Source organism: Hemicordylus capensis, chromosome 5 (assembly GCF_027244095.1).
Source record: "Hemicordylus capensis ecotype Gifberg chromosome 5, rHemCap1.1.pri, whole genome shotgun sequence".
Lineage (NCBI taxonomy): Eukaryota > Metazoa > Chordata > Lepidosauria > Squamata > Cordylidae > Hemicordylus > Hemicordylus capensis.
Window position 1 is genome coordinate 197,672,619 of NC_069661.1, and position 17,783 is coordinate 197,690,401.

Below are 17,783 nucleotides of genomic sequence, written 5' to 3' on the forward strand. Positions count from 1 at the left end.
GTAACCTGTCACTGTAGCTGCACGCTGCTGGTGGTTGGTTTTCTCTCTCTCTGATTCTTCCTTTCCTTAGAAGCTCCCTGCAACACAGTGGTAGGTCCCAGAGGGCTGTGTGACCCTAAGGGACCTATTTCCAGGTCACAGGGAGTGCTTCGGGTGGGGGGGGATATAAAAAATTTGCTTCCTCTGTGCAGTAAAACTGAATTCCTAAACACTGCAAAGGTGGTTTGCATGCTTTGCTTGCATGCCTAATCAAAATGTCAACTATTGTCTTTCCACTGATGAACCATTTAGAGGAAGGCAAATCTCTGTGGCCTGTTTCCTTGTTTGACCACTTCAAAACTCAGATGCTTGAGTCCTAAGTTGCACAGATGGAACTCTGCTCACTCAGAAGTTCTAAGAATGTGAACAAATTCCATTACCCATGCTTAAAGTGTACATATACAAGTACTTGATAATGTATAAAGCTTGTCTTCAAGTTCCTGTGAAGTTGTATCTTTTGTTAATCTGTACTTTATTATGTGCTGCAGAATTGTCTTTAATATATGGATATGTGTGTCTGTTTAGGAGTTTCTTTGTGTATTTAAAATTTGCATACATCTGGTAACTTCGTGTAGTTATTGCTAATCCATTCCAACAAGATTCATTCGATCATGTAAATTAAAATAGGTGTGTGTAAAGCCAGTAGGGGTTTTAGCCTGCAACTGCTAAGGAATTACTAGTTTAAGCCACAGTGTTTGTCAGTTACTCATATTTCTTTTTACATTTTAATTATAACCCATCAACTCATAAGTGATTGCTTCTGGGTTAGATTTGGATGAATGTCATTGAAGGGTGTGTTAATTTAATGGATCCAGCATAACATCTGTTTCTAAGGTTTTAAAAGCCAATTTATATGGAAATTTATTGTAGCAAAAAGTCAATAGAAGAGACACTTCTAACATTGCTTGTTCTGCAGAGCTTAGAACTTAAGGAGTATAGCTCTGAAATCATGCCTTTTTGTGCTAATTTAATAATAAAATGAGGAGCTGCTTAAAATGTCAGTGTGACTACTTTTGTGGGCTTATCAGTAGCTGTCATATTATTTGATTCTTTTTGTGTTTTGTTTGTTTTTAGCCGAGCAATCAAGACAAACCAGGATCTTCTCCCGGAAACGCCATGGACCCAGATATTCTACAATGACTTCTGGGGAACTCTCCTTACCCACAGTGGGAGCCATAAATCGTACCGGCCTCTCTGCACACTCTCTTTTCGCATTAACTATGCTATTGGAGGAATGGATCCTTGGAGCTACCATCTTATAAATGTCTTCTTACATGCTGCAGTCACAGGTCTCTTCACAAATTTTTCCCGAATACTGTTTGGTGACGGATATTGGACCTTACTTGCTGGCCTGCTGTTTGCGTCTCATCCTATCCATACTGAAGCGGTGGCAGGAATTGTGGGAAGGGCTGATATCGGAGCTTGCTTTTTCTTTCTACTCTCCCTAATGTGTTATACTAAGCACTGCTGCGCAAGAAGCTACTCAGAAGGAACCTGGGGCTGGATCTTGGGTGCAGGGTTATGTGCCACTTGCAGCATGTTGTGGAAGGAGCAAGGAGTGACTGTTCTTGCTGTTTCGGCCGTTTACGATATCTTTGTGTTTCACAGGCTGAAATTGCACCAAATCATTCCTGCTATCTACAAGGTGAGTGAGAACTGTGGGTCATAAGTATCAGTTTCTCCACCAAAGATAAATATAGTTTATTTAAAAGAGCATGGAATTATTTAATAGTTCAGTCTGCCCTGTAAAAAGCAAAAAGCAAAAACACCAGCTCAGATGCTTTATGGTATAAATATAATTGAATTCATTCATCAATGATTTTTCTTCAAGCTGATGCTTGTCATTTCAGTCATGTTTCCCATGCTATCCATGGTTCATTCCACCAAACACCTCTTGGGCAACCATTTCAGTTTTCTTGTTTTTTTTCTGAGAAAACAATTTGTCCACTGATGTTGGGAGAAAAATTCACATTTTTTCTCTGTAATATAATTATGTTTGACATTGGTAAAGGGATATTGATTTCTTTACAACCTGTGTCTAGATTCACATAATGCCTTGCAGTGTTTCTGCTGATATTGTACTTGTTCTAGCAGTGTTCATGGGCCCATATTTAGGTTTCTCATGTAAGGTTCTACTTCAAGCAAGAACTAAGATTCTACACAGTTCTTTGAGCAACTCTAATGTGTGTTGAGTAGAGACACACTGAAACCTGCGTTCTGGATATGACAGAGGTTTCATTCAGCTGCTTTGCCAGGAGCAAAGATATAAACTCAGGTAGAAAGTAAGCTGCTAGTCATGGGAACTGGTTGTTAGTCCAACAAGCTTACATCTCTGTTTGGCTGATTAAGAACTGATTGTCTTAAATATTTTATGTAGTCACAATGTCTAAATGATACAATGAGGCTATTCCCACGATCACTGGAAAGCTTAGCCCACTTTCCAAGGATTATGGGAACCACTGGGTTCGCAGGCAAGCATGGTGCATCCAAGGCGGCTAGCCCGCCTAACTCCCAGTACCCTGAAATGAGGTTAATGGAGTGAGTGCTCCGTTAGCTTCATCTGGTTGCTCGTGTGTCACCGCAGTGCACAGCGACACATGAGTAGACCACCAACTGGGAGGCTGAAAGCAGACTCCCAGGTTTGGGGGTCTCTCCAGGATGCCCTGCGCTCTTGCATAGGGCATCCTGTAACTTCCAGGGACCGTGCAGCCCCGATCCAGACAGCCCCTTCTGGCTCCATGACGGAGACAGCGGTCGTGTGGGCGGCTGATCCAGCTGCCCAGGGCTGCCTTTTGATCATCTGTGGGGAGAGACGGGCTAAGCCCGTTCTCCCCACAGACCCGGAAGAAGCTCTTCTCACCGTTTGTGAGAAGAACTTCAATGTCTGGGAAGCACAGTCTGGGTTAGGCTGTTTGTGTGTAGTGCCAGGATGTGCATGCATCCCAGTGCTGCCCTTCTGCTTAACCCCACTTTGGATCCTGGCCTTTAGCTGAGGATTGTGTGTGTGCTCAGGCTGTTTGCGTACAGCTTGAGCAGGTGCCTACAGTACCCATCTCATGGGAGTATCCCGCAAATAACATTGAACATTGTGGGATATGTGGGAGGCCGGGATGCATGTGATCTGTGCTTCCCACCAATGTTGGGGAATCATTTTGCAGGAAGGTAGGTTAAGCACAGCCTTCCCCCTGCCCACCCTTCCTCTCCACCTCCTGGTCATGTGGATACCATTTAAGAATGTGTGTGTAGCTAAATATTGAGCCCTTTCTCACGTTTGGTGAAAAAGGGCTTGAGGGAAAGTGGGGAGGATGGCTGCTAGCACTTAGCTCCCTGTAGATGATCTCTTTCCTCTTTCTGGCAGGTGAATCATCTGTCCACACAATCGCTGGTAGCTTCCGGCAACGTGGGGGTTCAGGGGATGAGAAGTAGCACCCCACCACCCAAAACTCCCCTAATGCACCGCACGAGTGTGCGGTGCATTGTGGGGATCCCCCTGATGCCAGCCAAGGACCCCGCAGTCTCTCAGCCCGGCTGAAAGCAGCTGGGGCTGGCAGACGACCCCAAAAATGAGGTTAAGGGAGCTCTTGCTCTCTTAACCTTATTTTCCAGGAGGATTCTGCAGGTGAGTTTGCGGCGGCGGCAGCAGCCGCAGCCACTTGTCTCCCGCTGTTTCTCACAAACAGCCAAGAGTGAGTTTGGCTGCCTTAGACCACTGTAGGCTGCTTGTGAGAACAGCCTCATAGCCTAAACTTTGTTGCAGGGTTATGTTAATAGAAGGGAAATAATAGGATTCCGTGACCGCTTTACAAGGACAGAAGTCTGACAGCTTTTTTTATGTTCTGGAAGAGTAGACAATAAAATTAAGGTGACACTGCCAACAACTTGGGTTCAAAGGTGGTTGGATCCAAGGGAAGAGAACCTTTGGACCAAATGAGTAATTTTTAAAATGCTTTCCCTTAGAGAATCCAAGAAAGATAAATATTTACTCTCTCTGTGTGTGTGGTGTGTGTGTGTAGTGGCTGATTAGAATTATTTAGGTTCTATGCAATTCTGTGTACTCTAACAATTGTAGTAGTAGACTGTTATAAAATCAAGGTGATACATATCAACTCTCCAAAACTGGCCACAAAAGGTGACTTCATATGTAACGGTGGCAAGTAATTTGGCAGAAGTCAGAGGCTGCTGGGCAGTGTGCTTTCTCTCACTGCGAGCTGCAAGTTGCAACCATTTCGTGACACCTGAAACCACCAATGTTGGGGTGCCAGTGTTGAGTTGCTGCTTGAGATTTGTAACAAAGATTTGAAGTTGAGCAGTGAACGTTAGACAGTGGAGGAAACCCGACTTTGGCTGTTTCAGACATCGCAAAACTTGCAGGTCGCTCTGGGAGTCCACAGTTCTGGGAATCTCTGGTTTCTGCCAACTTAGCTGCTGCTGTTATGTGTTAAACCACTCAGGGCCTACCTGGTGAGTATATAAGATGGCTGTTGTTGTTTTTTAAACAATGGTTTAAAGATTTTACCTTAGAGCAAATGTAAATGTATTTATTTATTTATTTATTTATTTGCAGTTTTGCAACCATTTTTTGCATTCCCCTAAAAACCTCAATTCTTCCTTTTGCTGGTTTAGAGCTCTATCAAAAATTTTGGGAAATTGCAAGGGGTGTTGCCCTTCCTGGTTTGATGCAACTCCATTGTATGTTCAAGTATAAAGTGTTAGTTTCCACTTTAATTAACTATATGTTGTTTTGTTTGATGTTATTGGACACCATCTTGATTCAGGTTACATACATCAGCTTTCTGTGTTGGAGAAAACGTTTGTGAATAAAATGGTACCAGAATAATTTCTTTTGCAATTTGTTCAATATCATTGTTTGTTGATTGTACTCATAGAAATATAAATTCAATAACATGTAAACATCCAAAATAATTTTAGATATCTAGAAAACTCAATGAATGTTTTTATGTTGCCAAAAAAGAGTTCCTTTGACCTAAAACCTATTTAGGCATAAAAACACTTTCCTTTTGTAAAAGAAATAAAAATAAAAATGCTAACCTTGAATATTTAAGCTAGCAAATGTTTCTCAAATTTTTGGGAGTGGTTCACCCTGACCAATTTATTATCCAGTCTTCTAGGATATTGCAACAGCTGTCAAAGGTTGTTGGGTTTTTTTTAAAAAATGTTGACATAATCCTATTATTTGGTCAATGACGGTTTTATCAGATGATTCTGTTTGGAAGTACACCATATTGAAACTTTAAATATATTAGTTTCATTTTAAGCTGATGGTGTCCAGAGCTTTTAAAAGTGTATGTTAGGTAGAATGTCTGGAGGTAGGTTGCGTATCCCATGATTCCACATGTCAGCAGCAAGACCTATAGAAATTATGTCACCGCAGTAAGGTGAAGGAAAATTTCAAAAAGGGAATGGGCTTTGAAGAGGGTTGTAATTATAGAGACTATGCAAATTCAAAGGCGTAATTCTTTTGCAGTTGCAATTTCCAGCCTGAGAACAGGCCATTAAGTTTGCAGATTGCAGCATTCTGTCCAATTAGTACAGAACTACAAAGGTAATTTGAGTCTGTGCTCTGCATTGGTCTCATCTTTCCCCCACCTTTTTCAAATGGGGCAGAGGGCATGACAATATTTTGATATGAAATCTGTTGAAATTAGCTCTTTATTGGATATGTTATTAATTCAGTAATGTTAAATTCCTAGCACCTACCGGTATATATTATGCACAAACTGTGGTTATAGAAATAAAGTGAACTGAAAGCATGCCTCATAACTTGATAAAAGACTCCCAAATAATTTGCTATTAATGCATAGAGCTGGAGGAGAATACATTTTTATGAACTAAAGAAATAGTTCCTTATTTTATTTTTTAGAAATGGAAAATATGTTTTAATATGGAGTTAGTTACCAATTATCTGTAGCATAAATGTGTTGCAGATGTTACAACAGGTTGTGTTACCTACAATCTGGGTTATACCACAACACTGAATTTCTTAAATGAAATTTTGTGAAAACTTATATTCATGTTAGAATGACTCTAAGGATGGCATAGTTAATAGTCAGCCTTCTTCAGCTTCTAAAACTATCATCATTTTGCTCTAAAGATGGCTTGGTAGTATGTGGATGACTCCTTTTTGCTCTTTAACCAAAGTTTAAATTCACAAAAGGACTCGAGAGTCTTACATTTAGAGCTTGAAGCTGATTTGCCAAACCTATTGCTGCTCCCATTGAGGTGCATGTTAAATCAGAATTTGCGCTCTTCATGAAGCCAGCGTGGTGTAGTGGTTAGAGTGCTGGACTAGGACCAGGGAGACCTGAGTTCAAATCCCCATTCAGCCATGAAACTAGCTGTGTGACTCTGGGCGAGTCACTTCTCTCTCAGCCTAACCAACTTCACAGGGTTGTTGTGAAAGAGAAACTCAAGTATGTAGTACACCACTCTGGGCTCCTTGGAGGAAAAGCGGATATAAATGTAATAATAATAATAAATAATAAATAATAATAAATAATAATAATAATAATAATAATAATAATAATAATAATAATAATAAAAAACAATAATAAACCTCTGGTTTGCTCCAGGCAAGCCCGCCCCCTTTGCTATTGGGACCAATGTCTAGGAGGTTGCTCAAGGCAGTCTGGGATGACATCCAGAACCTAATTGGGAATCCCAGCCAGTGAGTGTACCTCTGGCTCAAGTTGATGATTTTCAACAAACCCCATTGGTCTGGGGGAGCCTCAGATTAAGTATTGTGTGTGAACTCAACCTCTGGAACTTGGCACTGGTAGATTAATCTAAAAATGCCCCTGTAAATCTTAGATCCATGGTCTAGTTCTAAGCCTTGTTGAAGCATTAGCAGCTAAATGCGTAGGTGAAATAGTTTGCCTACTCAGATGTTTAGAAAAGTATGTTATAATTGACATTTGAAGAGGTTAAACACCTCTCACTTTTTAATATCAGTTACCAGTTTATTTTCACTTTTAAAACCATGTTGTAAACAGTATAACAACAACAAAAGATATGGCATAATTGCATAAAAATCCCTAGACTTAGTGGGGTAATATGTATGTGAGATATCTTTTTGAGGATGGCAATAGAGGTCTTTGGTTTTCCTTTGTTATTCTACCAAGAGATACTCATGAGCTTATAAGGAACCCTTTGTAGCATTTAGGACAACACTGTGTAATCTTAATTGGAAAATAAGGGGTTTCCTAGCAAAAATTAGTTCCTAACCACCTTCTACGTGGTAAATAATTGTTAGAGTCAGAATGTGGCCTGACCTCTTGCCAACTCTACTATCTAGGCATAAGTGTTTTGTGTGCGCACACAAGTGCACTAAACTGTTAAACATGGCCTTTGTGTGTGTTGTGGGTTTTTACACTTTGAAGAGCTAAATAAAAGATTGGGAGCACAACTGCTTACTCCCTTGTGGAGTCCTTGCATTCAAAGTTAGTCAACTGAGAATTAATTTCTCCAGCATTTATGTCTCATTATAAACGTGTGAAAGTCTGAACAAATATTTGCATTTGTTTGTGCCCTGTGGCCTCCTTTATTCTAGAGAACAACAGGTGCTATTTAAAAAAACAAAACCGTGTTTCTTTTTAAACTGCTCTGATTAGCAGGTAGATCAGATGTCTGGTGGGAATTATCTCATCATTATTCATCTCTTGCAGGACTTAGTCCGTGCTTTGCAAGATGGCGTGATGAGAAGACTCTTAAAGAAGGTCTTAAGCCAAAAATAAAATAAGATAGCAAGAACAGGGGAAGGCCTAGCCATTAAGGATGTAAGCCTCAGTGCATATGTAACATTTCTGTGTCTTAGCAAAAGGTGTATAAGGCCACAGAGGGGTAACATGTGGCAAAACATAATCTTAGGGTCCTCCTTTTTGCATCCCTCTAAGGCTTTCACTTGTATGTTGGGGAGGAGGGGGGCCCTTTACAGCTTTCCCCCTCTGTCCCTCTTCATACTTATGGATATATAATCAGAAATTGGAAGTGGGTTTGTGTAAGTTCCCTGCTCCACATCTTAGCTTTTGTAAAACAAACATTAAACACACGGATGTTAACCAATACCATAGATAAAGGGTCCCTGTATTAACCAAGATTCGAAGTGGTTATGTAAACCCTGGTTAAGAAAGAAAAGCTAGCTCTCCCTCTCCCTGCTTCCCACCCTCTCGTACTCATTCTCACACTCACACACGTTATATATGGTATTTGGGGGAGCAGGTTGACCCCTTCCCCACAAACTAAAAGCTTAAATATGTCAAACCCCTTCCTCCTCAGAAGCACAAAGATGTGAAATGGTTGGTGAAAAAACTCGATACCTTTCCCTCTCAAAAGCAGAAGAACTGTGACTGTTTTGAGGGAGTATTCTTCAAGCTGAGAAATTTCCTACTCTTTTTATTCAAGACCACCGTTAGCAATGCCCATCTACTTGTTGGTGAATTTCACTCTGAGCTCATAAACATCCCCTCTTGTTGACTTACATAGCTGCAGTTTAGGGAGTTATCTTTGGTCCCCTTTGTTATTTTTCTGGATTCTTTTGATCACTGTTGTAATTGTGGGTCACTTCGACTCTGTCGGCAGATGCTTCATCCATTCAGATAATAACATTTCCAGCTCTTTTGGAAATAACATATAGATAGTTTTAGGTGACAGGTTAAAATTATTTTATTTCTCTGGATTGTTTTTTTAACAAACAGGAGCTTGTTTTAATATTGGTTTTGATACTTAATTGTTACACTGTGTATTCTGTGATAGTGTTTTTATTGAGTTCATATTTAATAGTTTTACTGTATTCTAAGTGTTATTGTAATGTTTTTCTTAGGAAGCCATCTGAATTTTTTAAATTCAATGGCAGGATATGAAATGTTGAAAATAAAACCCCAAGGCAATCGGGGTTTTATTTGATTATTGGTGAATTTTAAAAATATTTTTGAATTCCTCATAGAGAAGATTGAAGATTCCAGAAAATGTATCGCTTCACGTCAGGGGTGACCTAGAGCGGAGTGTGGTGGGTGGTGGTTCAAAAGGGGGGCAAGGAAGCTACCAGAATTATTTGAAAGGAATTGGGCAAAGGGCTGGTTTTTAAGTGATTTTTGAAGTTTACACATATTTAAGGTTTTTCTCCATAGGGAAGAATGGAAGTTTCAGCAACCCCATAACTGCACTTGGGGGGTGCTGGGGTGGCCCAGAGCGAGTGGTGGTGTAGTGCACAGAGGGTGCCAACCACCCCCATGGGTTGTAGGGCTTTGTTGTTTCTGAGAAGTTCTGAGTGTAGATTCTCTGGTAGCAAATGTGATTTTCAATGACCATGAATCCACTCTCATTTGCACGTAAAGATGCATAAACTTCAAAAATGACTTTAAAATCAGTCCTTTGCCCAATTCCTTTCAAATTATTCTGGTAGCTTCCTTGCCCCCCTTGGGAACTACCACCCACCACACTCCGCTCTAGGCCACCCCTTTCCCCTCAATGTGAAGCGATACATTTGCTGCAATCCTCATTATTCCCTATGAGGAATTCAAAAATAGTTTTAAAATTCACCAATAATAAGAGGAGTATTTGATTGCCTTGGGGTTTGGTGGGTGGTAGGCACTCTTGGGTGCCTACCAACCACCCCACTTTTGTGCCCCTAGGTGCTCCAAAATAGGGGATAATGGGCTGGTTCGAGTCCCATTATATCCTATGAGAAAAATAATTAACGATATTTCAAATATTCATTAAAAATTGTAGGAGTTTCTGATTGTGTTGGGATTTGGGTGGTAGTTTTCACCCATGGGTGCTCCACAATAGGGAATAATGGGCTGGTTCAAGTCCTATTATACCCAATGAGGGGAAAAATTCAAAAATTCATAAAAATTGTATAAGTGTCTGATTGCTTTGGGGTTTGGGTGGTAGGCAGCCATGGGTGCCAACTACCACCTCACCCACTTCTGGAGTTTTGAACCAGTTTGAACCAGTTTGAATTGAAACCCACCCACCCCAGTTCAGTTAAAATTCGAACCTGTAGCTCAAACCTGATGGCTGGTTCGGTTCGAATTTAAACCGGTTTGCACACCCCTAGATATGTGGAGGCTGGGAGAACAAGTCCCAGCCTCCAATGATCTGTGCTGCACAGAGCAGCGTGGATTGTATGGATGCATGGCAGCACAGAGAAGATTCAGCAGTCTGGGTGGGAATGTATTCATACAGGGAGAGTGTGAATAGCCTTACATGTAAAATACTAACCAAGTTGTAATTTTTTTCAAATGGTCCCAGGGGATGCAAGTGAAGGTAATGTAAACAGATTGCTGACTGAAGGGACATAATAATATTTTCTGTTAGATATATGTTCCTTTTTTGCTTTGTTTTTTTGTCAAGGCAAGCTTTACATTGCCAAAGACTGAAATTTTAAATAGCAGCAAAGAAGCAAAAACATTTCAATGTCTTCTGGCTTTCCCTGGGGTTCAATTACTCTCTTAGGCATGAGGTGAGAATATAAGTTTTCATGGGGATTTGTACAGATGGTATAAGCTCTTGCTTGTCATTTTGACATTACATGCCAGTTCCCAACTTCAAGAACAGTAAGGCTTTTTTCCAGCTGCATTTAACCTGCAGGGTATTATAGACTTGTCACATGCTTTCAAATGGTTTCTCTCCCTTGCCCTTCTCAATGAGCTAGATGTTACCTTTTAGATTCTCAAACAAAATGTTGTGGAGAATCATCAGGCAGTGGGAAAACCACTTGCAGGAAAATATTACTTCATAAAGAATGATTCTCAGTTTATAAAAGCCCATTATTCCAAGGAGTAAATATTTTCCACAAAATGTACAATAATATTTGAGAAATATTTTGTAAGGATGTAAAGTGCAACTGATTCATTCCACAGAACACTCCTGATGTTGCCTGCTTTAATTTTGTGCAGTGTTAGAGTATATTAGATAGACTTAATTCTGGTTCTCAAACTGCAGGTTTTGGCACAAGTTCCCCAAACCTGTGAAATTGGAAACTAAGACTGATGCCTTAACAGGCATGCCATATGATCAGTAATGATGTTGTGCAGTGTCACCAGTTGGACTTGCTTACAACTTGCGCTCCATCCACTCACACTTCTCCTTGTCTTTTGAGGCCCAGCTGAAAATGGTGGGATGGAGTGCTTGGCACCAGTAAAGATGCTCCATGGTATCCAGATGAGTGCATCAGAAGCAAGTTGTAAGCAAAAACAATTGGTGACATTGTACAACATAATTACTGGATTGGAATGGACTCTTTATTTCCGTCGTTGACCAGACAAAAATACAACACAATATATTAAGTAGTAACCTCCAGCAATCATTATTCTGCCATTATGTTCTTACAAAACACTGTTTACAATATAACAATATAGAGTACAATCAACACTCATTATTTTACCAATTGCTTCCTTACACAGCTTGCAGTGTAGCAAAATTTTGCCACCTTGGTAGAAACATCAATATCACTGTTGGACAAAAGGAGAGACACATAAAAGCCCGATGACCTACCTGGGTATCCAGACAAAATAGCTGACAAAAGTGCTAGCTGAATATCTCTATAAAACAAATGCTTCTGACTAACACAGGCATAACCATAGAAAGAAAGGAATACCAAGATAACGACCCTCTAAGAGAGCTGAGGGCAGCACATTCAAGCATGCCCAGACAAATGCCCTTCTCAATTTGGCAAGAACAAGCTCATGTAAATCTTTAGCTGGTCTATGAGGTTGAGTTGCATTACCTAAGAAAGGTAAATGTCTGACTCGGGCTCTGTCTTCCTAGTTTGTTATGTCCCAAATCTGCTGCCTAATAATCTTGGGTTTTAAAATCCCTAAGGAGGCCAACATTGGGCTAATGTCAAGTGTGCCATCAAGTTGATTTAGACTCCTGGCGCCCACAGAGTCCTGTGGTTTTCTTAGGTAGAATACAGGAGGGGTTTACCACTGCCTCTTCCCATGCAGTATGATGTGATGCCTTTTAGCATCTTCCTATATCGCTGCTACCTGATATAGTACCAGCAGGGATTCTAACCAGCAGCCTTCTGCTTTTTAGTCAAGCATTTCCCTGTTATGCCACTTAAGGTGGTCAGCATTGGGTGGCGGCGGCTTCTTCTTCTTCTTCATTATTATTATTATTATTATTATTATTATTATTATTAATAATTTGATTTCTATACCGCCCTTCCAAAAATGGCTCAGGGCGGTTTACACAGAGAAATAACAAACAAGACAGTTCCCTGTCCCCAAAGGGCTCACAATCTAAAAAGAAACATAAGATAGCTACCAGCAACAGTCACTGGAGGTACTTTGCTGGGGGTGGATAGGGCCAATTACTCTCCCCCTGCTCAATAAAGAGAATCGCCACATTAAAAAGTGCCTCTTTGCCAAGTTAGCCCATAACTCTCTAATTTCCTCTCAACTCCCTCTTTCCAAACAGATGTAAAGTTGTCCATCAGGACCAGAGGTGCGAGGCCTGCTCAACCAAGATTTAGTTTCAAATAATAAGAGATCTTTGCAACCCAAACATATGCTTAAATTGGTACTAAACCCAGTTCCAGCCTTAACGCTGCATTGGGCATGCCTCTTGGCACTCCAAGAATTGTTCTAATGAATTTGTTTTCTACCAACTCTAGATGCTGGAAATCCTTGTAATTAGTCAGCTGGGTGCCATATAGTAGTTGGTATATTTTTCTAATATTTTCTAATATTTTTCTAATATTTTCTCTTTGAAGACCTGGGACCGGGTCTCACGATCAGTGATACCCAGTTTTTACCGGTAAGTGGGAAGAGCAGGCTAAGCCCGCTCTCCCCGCTCACAAGTGAGCAGGGAGCCCTGGGCGGCCAGATCGGCTGCCCACACAATGGCCGGCTCCGTGATGGAGCCGGCAGGGGGGGAGCGGGGGCCACGCAACCCCTGCAAGCCCCAGTATGCCCTGTGTGAGCACTCAGGGCATACTGGGGGAGACCCCCGAACCGGGAGGCGGCTTTTCACCTCCCGGTTGGGGTTCTACTCATGAGTAGGTGCAGTGTGAAGCCACGCTGCGGCTACTCACGGGCCTAAAAAGCAGGTTTTCCAGAGTGCTCGCTTCGCAAACCTGCTTTTTGCCAGGGGTTCTGGCGCAGGTTACCCGCTCAAGAACCACCGGGCTCGGCTGCGAGCCCGGTGGTTGTTACGACCAACAAAAATCAGGCTAGGCTCTCCTAGCCTGATTTTTGTTGGTCGTGAGAATCGCCTCCTGAATTACAGTGGGGACATAACCACCTCCCTTCCTGAGGGGAAAAAAAATCTAATGAGCTCCATTGCAGTCTTTTGTGCCTCTTGTGTAACATGGAGCAGATGTGCTCTCCAGTAACCATTAAACTGGAAAACGACACCCAAATACTTATAGATCTTGATTTGTTCTATATCTTGGCCATCGATTTGCCTCTTATGCTGTACAAATTTCTTCTGAAACAGCGTGATCTTGGTCTTCAGATAGTTAATTTCTAGTTCTTCTCTCAGCAGCATGCAACAAATTTTCAAAGGACTCTGCACAAGTCTGTCTCTGTAAAGGAGAGAGTTACTGTGTCATCTGTATATAGCAGTACTGGAAATGGTTGCTGGCCTAATTTCGGAGGATGGTAATCTGAGTATAATAGTCAATGGACTGGGTCTCACGATCAGTGAAACCCGGTTTTAAGCTGTGAGCGGAAAGGGAGCCCTGGGCGGCTGGATCGGCCACCCACACGATTACCGGCTCTGAGACGGAGCCGGCGGGGGCTGGGGAGCTTGGGGGCCGCGTGCCCCCCAGAAGTCCCAGTATGCCCTGCGCGAGTGCACAGGGCATACTGGGGTGACCCCCAAGCAACCAGCCCTCCCTGGGCGGCCGGATCGGCTGCCCACAGAATTACCATCTCTGTCATGGAGTCGGTTGGGGCTGTGGGGATGGGGGGGCCGTCTGGCCACTGGAAGTCCCAGAATGCTCCGCATGAATGTGCAGGGCATTCTGGGGAGAGTCCCAACTCCAGGAGACTTGTTTTAGCCTCCCATTCAGGGGTCTACTCGTGAGTTGCCGTGGCGACTCACGAGCACAGAAACGGGGTTAGCTGAGTGCTTGCTCTGCTAATCTTGTTTTAGAGGAGGGGTATTTAGGTGGACTAACGGCTCATTCGTGAGCCTGGTGGTTCTCATGACCTCTTGAAAGTGGGCTCAGCTCCCTTAGACCACTTTTGAATGGTCGTGAGAATAGCCTCATTGTGTTGAATCTAATGAACACAATATAATATAATATAATATAATATAATATAATATAATATAATATAATATAATATAATATAATATAATAATTAATAATATTCAGTGAATTGCCTTATATTTTATATATTTCTGAAACAGTTTCAGATTTGTGTATAATGTGCTTCATGCATTCAGTGGTTAATGAACAGCCATGGGTGCTCCTAACAGCAGAGCCCATGCTTTGCTTCTTTGCCCTGTGTGGCTTCTTAAGTATAGCTGATATTGCAGTTAGTCCCCCGATGTGTGCCTAATGTTGCGCTAAGACGAGAGGTGGGTATGATTAGATTGGAAACTTGTTATTGGAGCAATATCATATTATTCTGGTTAAAATTTGTCTTCTCTTGTGTAGGATTGGCCCCCCTTATTAAGACTGATTGTTTCAGATTTAAGTGGAAGACCCAAATTATTGACAAATTGGCTCATTATGGTTTTTCTCAGGATGAGATTATCAAAATGGGATATGATCGAGCCAGGATTGAGATCAAACAACGTATCATGGACATGGAACTGCAGGAAGAAGTTGCTTCCTTGCCTAAGAATGTCTTTCTGGGGGATCAAATGTTTAACATTAAATCAGCTAGCTATTTGAGTCTAATTACTATTCCTAAATTTAGACGTGCTTTGATGCTCACCCGTCTTAATGCGCTTCCATCTGCTGTTATGGAGGGAAGATTTAAAGGTACCCCTTTCTCTGCTCGACTTTGCCCTTGCAGGTCTGGTCAAGTGGAGACAAGTGCACATGCCATTTTATACTGTAATTTCTATAGGTTAAGATTAGTGTCCCCTTTGCTGCAATGTTTTCCTGGGCATTTGGATGACATCTATTTGAAGTATTTACTGTCCAGTCTTGATGACAACCTAATTAGCAAAATGGCAAGGTACTGTTATATCATTTGCAACATCCGCTTAGGTTTTCAATAATGTTTTCCTTTCTTTTTTCCGTGATTCCTCTTTTATGATTGTAATGGAGGGTCGGTCCTCTGCTCTCTTTGGCTTTCAGTAAGCTCTATCTGGAGTTCACCACGACTGTCTTAATTTTAACCTGTCAGTATTGCGTTACAATCTGTTTGATTTATTATGCTGAGGTTTTGGGGTTTTTGGGTAAGTATGTATGTTTTACTAAGTATTGGTATATGACTGCAAAAAAGGACCGACTGACTGGCTGATATTGCACTATTGTGCAAGAAAGCAAGTACTTTCTTGAGCATGGGTGAACTCCAGAAAATATTCATGCTCTTCAGCTAGACTGCCCATGCTTTGGAAGCAGCATGGGGCTTAGTGAAATGTGGGCATTGCTGTTAGGAACTTCCACGCTTCATTAGTCAGGAAGTCAGCCACTGTATTCAACGAACACTGCTTTGAAAACATTGTTCTCGTTTGCTTGTGTTCTAGACAGTGATCCAGTGCGGTAAAATACCAATTTATGATGCACTGAAGTAGGTGCTGGGGTATGCAGGGGTGGGGGGAGAAGGAGAAAAAAGTGGAGAAGATGGGAGAGATGAAAAAGGAACTGAAGGTATAAAATAGATAATGGTTACATCTAAACTTATAGACAACACAGATAAAGACATCAGGCAAATTGAAAGACAAAGTTTCAAAATTTGACCTTATTTGATTTCCTTAAAATAGAGCTTTATAAAATGGAATTTGCACTGCAAATTCTTTAAATTTGCACCCAAAGGCACTAATGAATGAATAGATTTATTGTGGTCTTTGATCAGCATAAAGTACAATGCAAGGCACTAATCTGTGAGCCCTTTCTCATGATCGTGTGAGAGGGCTTGAGGGCGGGCAGTGAGGAAAGCAGCAGAATCTCGCTTTCGGCAGCAGAATCTCGCTTTCCCCACAGACAATTTGGCTGCCAGGTCTGGGCGGGTCAGGGCATGCAGATTTTGAATGCCCAGATGGATCGCATGCCCAGTCAGACCGCTGCTCCAGGTAGTGTGGTGGTGCAGGAGTCAGAATATGAGGTCCCAATCCCCAGAAATCCCACAATGCACTGTGTGAGTGCACAATGCATTGTGAGGATCCACCCGAAAGCCGTTGCTCACATACAAGCAGTTAGCCTGAATTAAAGGTGTGCTCGCAACCTTAACCTTGGCTAACTGGTAGGCTCCATAGGCAGGTTTGCCACTGCGACACTGCCAGGAACTGCATGGATCCTTGTGGTACTCATGGTAGCCAAGCCTGGGCTTGGCTGCCTTAACCAAGTCTTGGCTGCTTGTGAGAACCTGTGTGTGTGTGTGTGTGTGTGTGTGTGTGTGTGTGTGTGTGTGTGTGTGTGTGTTTAACAAATTAACTCCCCCCCTCACTTGGCACATTCAGTAGGCTTCCCTCAAGATTATATTTCTCTTGCAGAGATACTAAGGTTGTACATGTGGCCATTTTCTGCAGGTGGGTAGAGTGCAGTGGGGTGGGGGAAGTCAAAATCAAGCCTACTCCCCTCCACCAATGATTCTGGTTGATGTGTGGGATGTGTTTCTTGCACGCTTCCACGATCTGCACAGCTCCCAGCAGTGCAGATCTCTGGAGGCTGGGAAAACGAGTCCCAGCCTCCAGGAATCACTACATGCACCATGCAAGTAGCACAATGCCTTTAGAGATTTCCCCATGAGTCAGGCTCTCTAGGCACCTGATTCTGTGTCTGCTTGGGCTGCATGCAGCCGGAGCAAACACATGACCCTGAACCTGCAGTAAAGGGTCTGCTTGTGCCCTTTAACCCAGATTAAAGCCTGGGGGAAATTCCTGGGCTTTGGGGAGAGGCAGCATTGGATTGGCTTTGATCCCGGTGCTTCACATGGGCAGCCAAACCCTGGCAGGGTTACCCAAGCCTGGGTTTGGCTGCTCATGTGAACAGCCTCACTGTGTTTTCTGAACACTTGTCAAAGCACAGTACTTCATAACACAGATAAAATGGGATGCTTTCCCCAGATATCAGCAATTGTTTGATTGTGACAGCTGTGTGAACACATGATTGCTTGAATATTTTGTGTGTGTGTTTTGTGTGGAAAGGCCTTTTATTCTGTTCCCTTGGAGAAATCAACTTGTTTTTGTTATACGTTGAAAACAACAATGTGAAATTAAGTGAAACTAAAATTTCAGTTTATTTCTGAAAAATTTTGTTTCTCTTGGAGAAATATACACTGCCACAAATTTTAATAATTGTTCTTAATAATTGTCACTACCTTTTAATTTTTTTCAAGCATAGCTGACCATTCATGCTTTAACAACTCGATTTACAATCTTTGTTGGCGATTCTACACATGTAACTGATAGTCTGGTAACAAAATATCTGTAGCTGAGGATGGGAAGTAATAAAAGAACAGGTCACAATCAGAGAGGAAAAACCACCTTTTATATTCAATATAATTAAATATTGATTATAATCAGTATCAACTACCATTAAATATCTAAGCAGAGCACTCTGGGGTCCATAATTAAGACATACACATTGGAGCTTCCCA

General features: G+C 41.8%; 1 protein-coding gene across 5 annotated transcripts in view; it reads left to right on the forward strand.

Moving 5' to 3' along the window:
* TMTC2 (transmembrane O-mannosyltransferase targeting cadherins 2) overlaps positions 1-17,783 on the forward strand; it is a 272,678-nt gene that overhangs the window by 117,514 nt on the left and 137,381 nt on the right. For 4 of the 5 annotated variants that reach the window (XM_053257837.1, XM_053257838.1, XM_053257840.1 and 1 more), the window contains exon 2: positions 1,114-1,684. The exons of the other annotated variant lie outside the window; for it this stretch is intronic. In XM_053257837.1, coding sequence (XP_053113812.1) covers positions 1,114-1,684 — 571 coding nt within the window. The remainder of the gene's footprint in view (positions 1-1,113; positions 1,685-17,783) is intronic. 5 annotated transcript variants of the gene reach the window in all.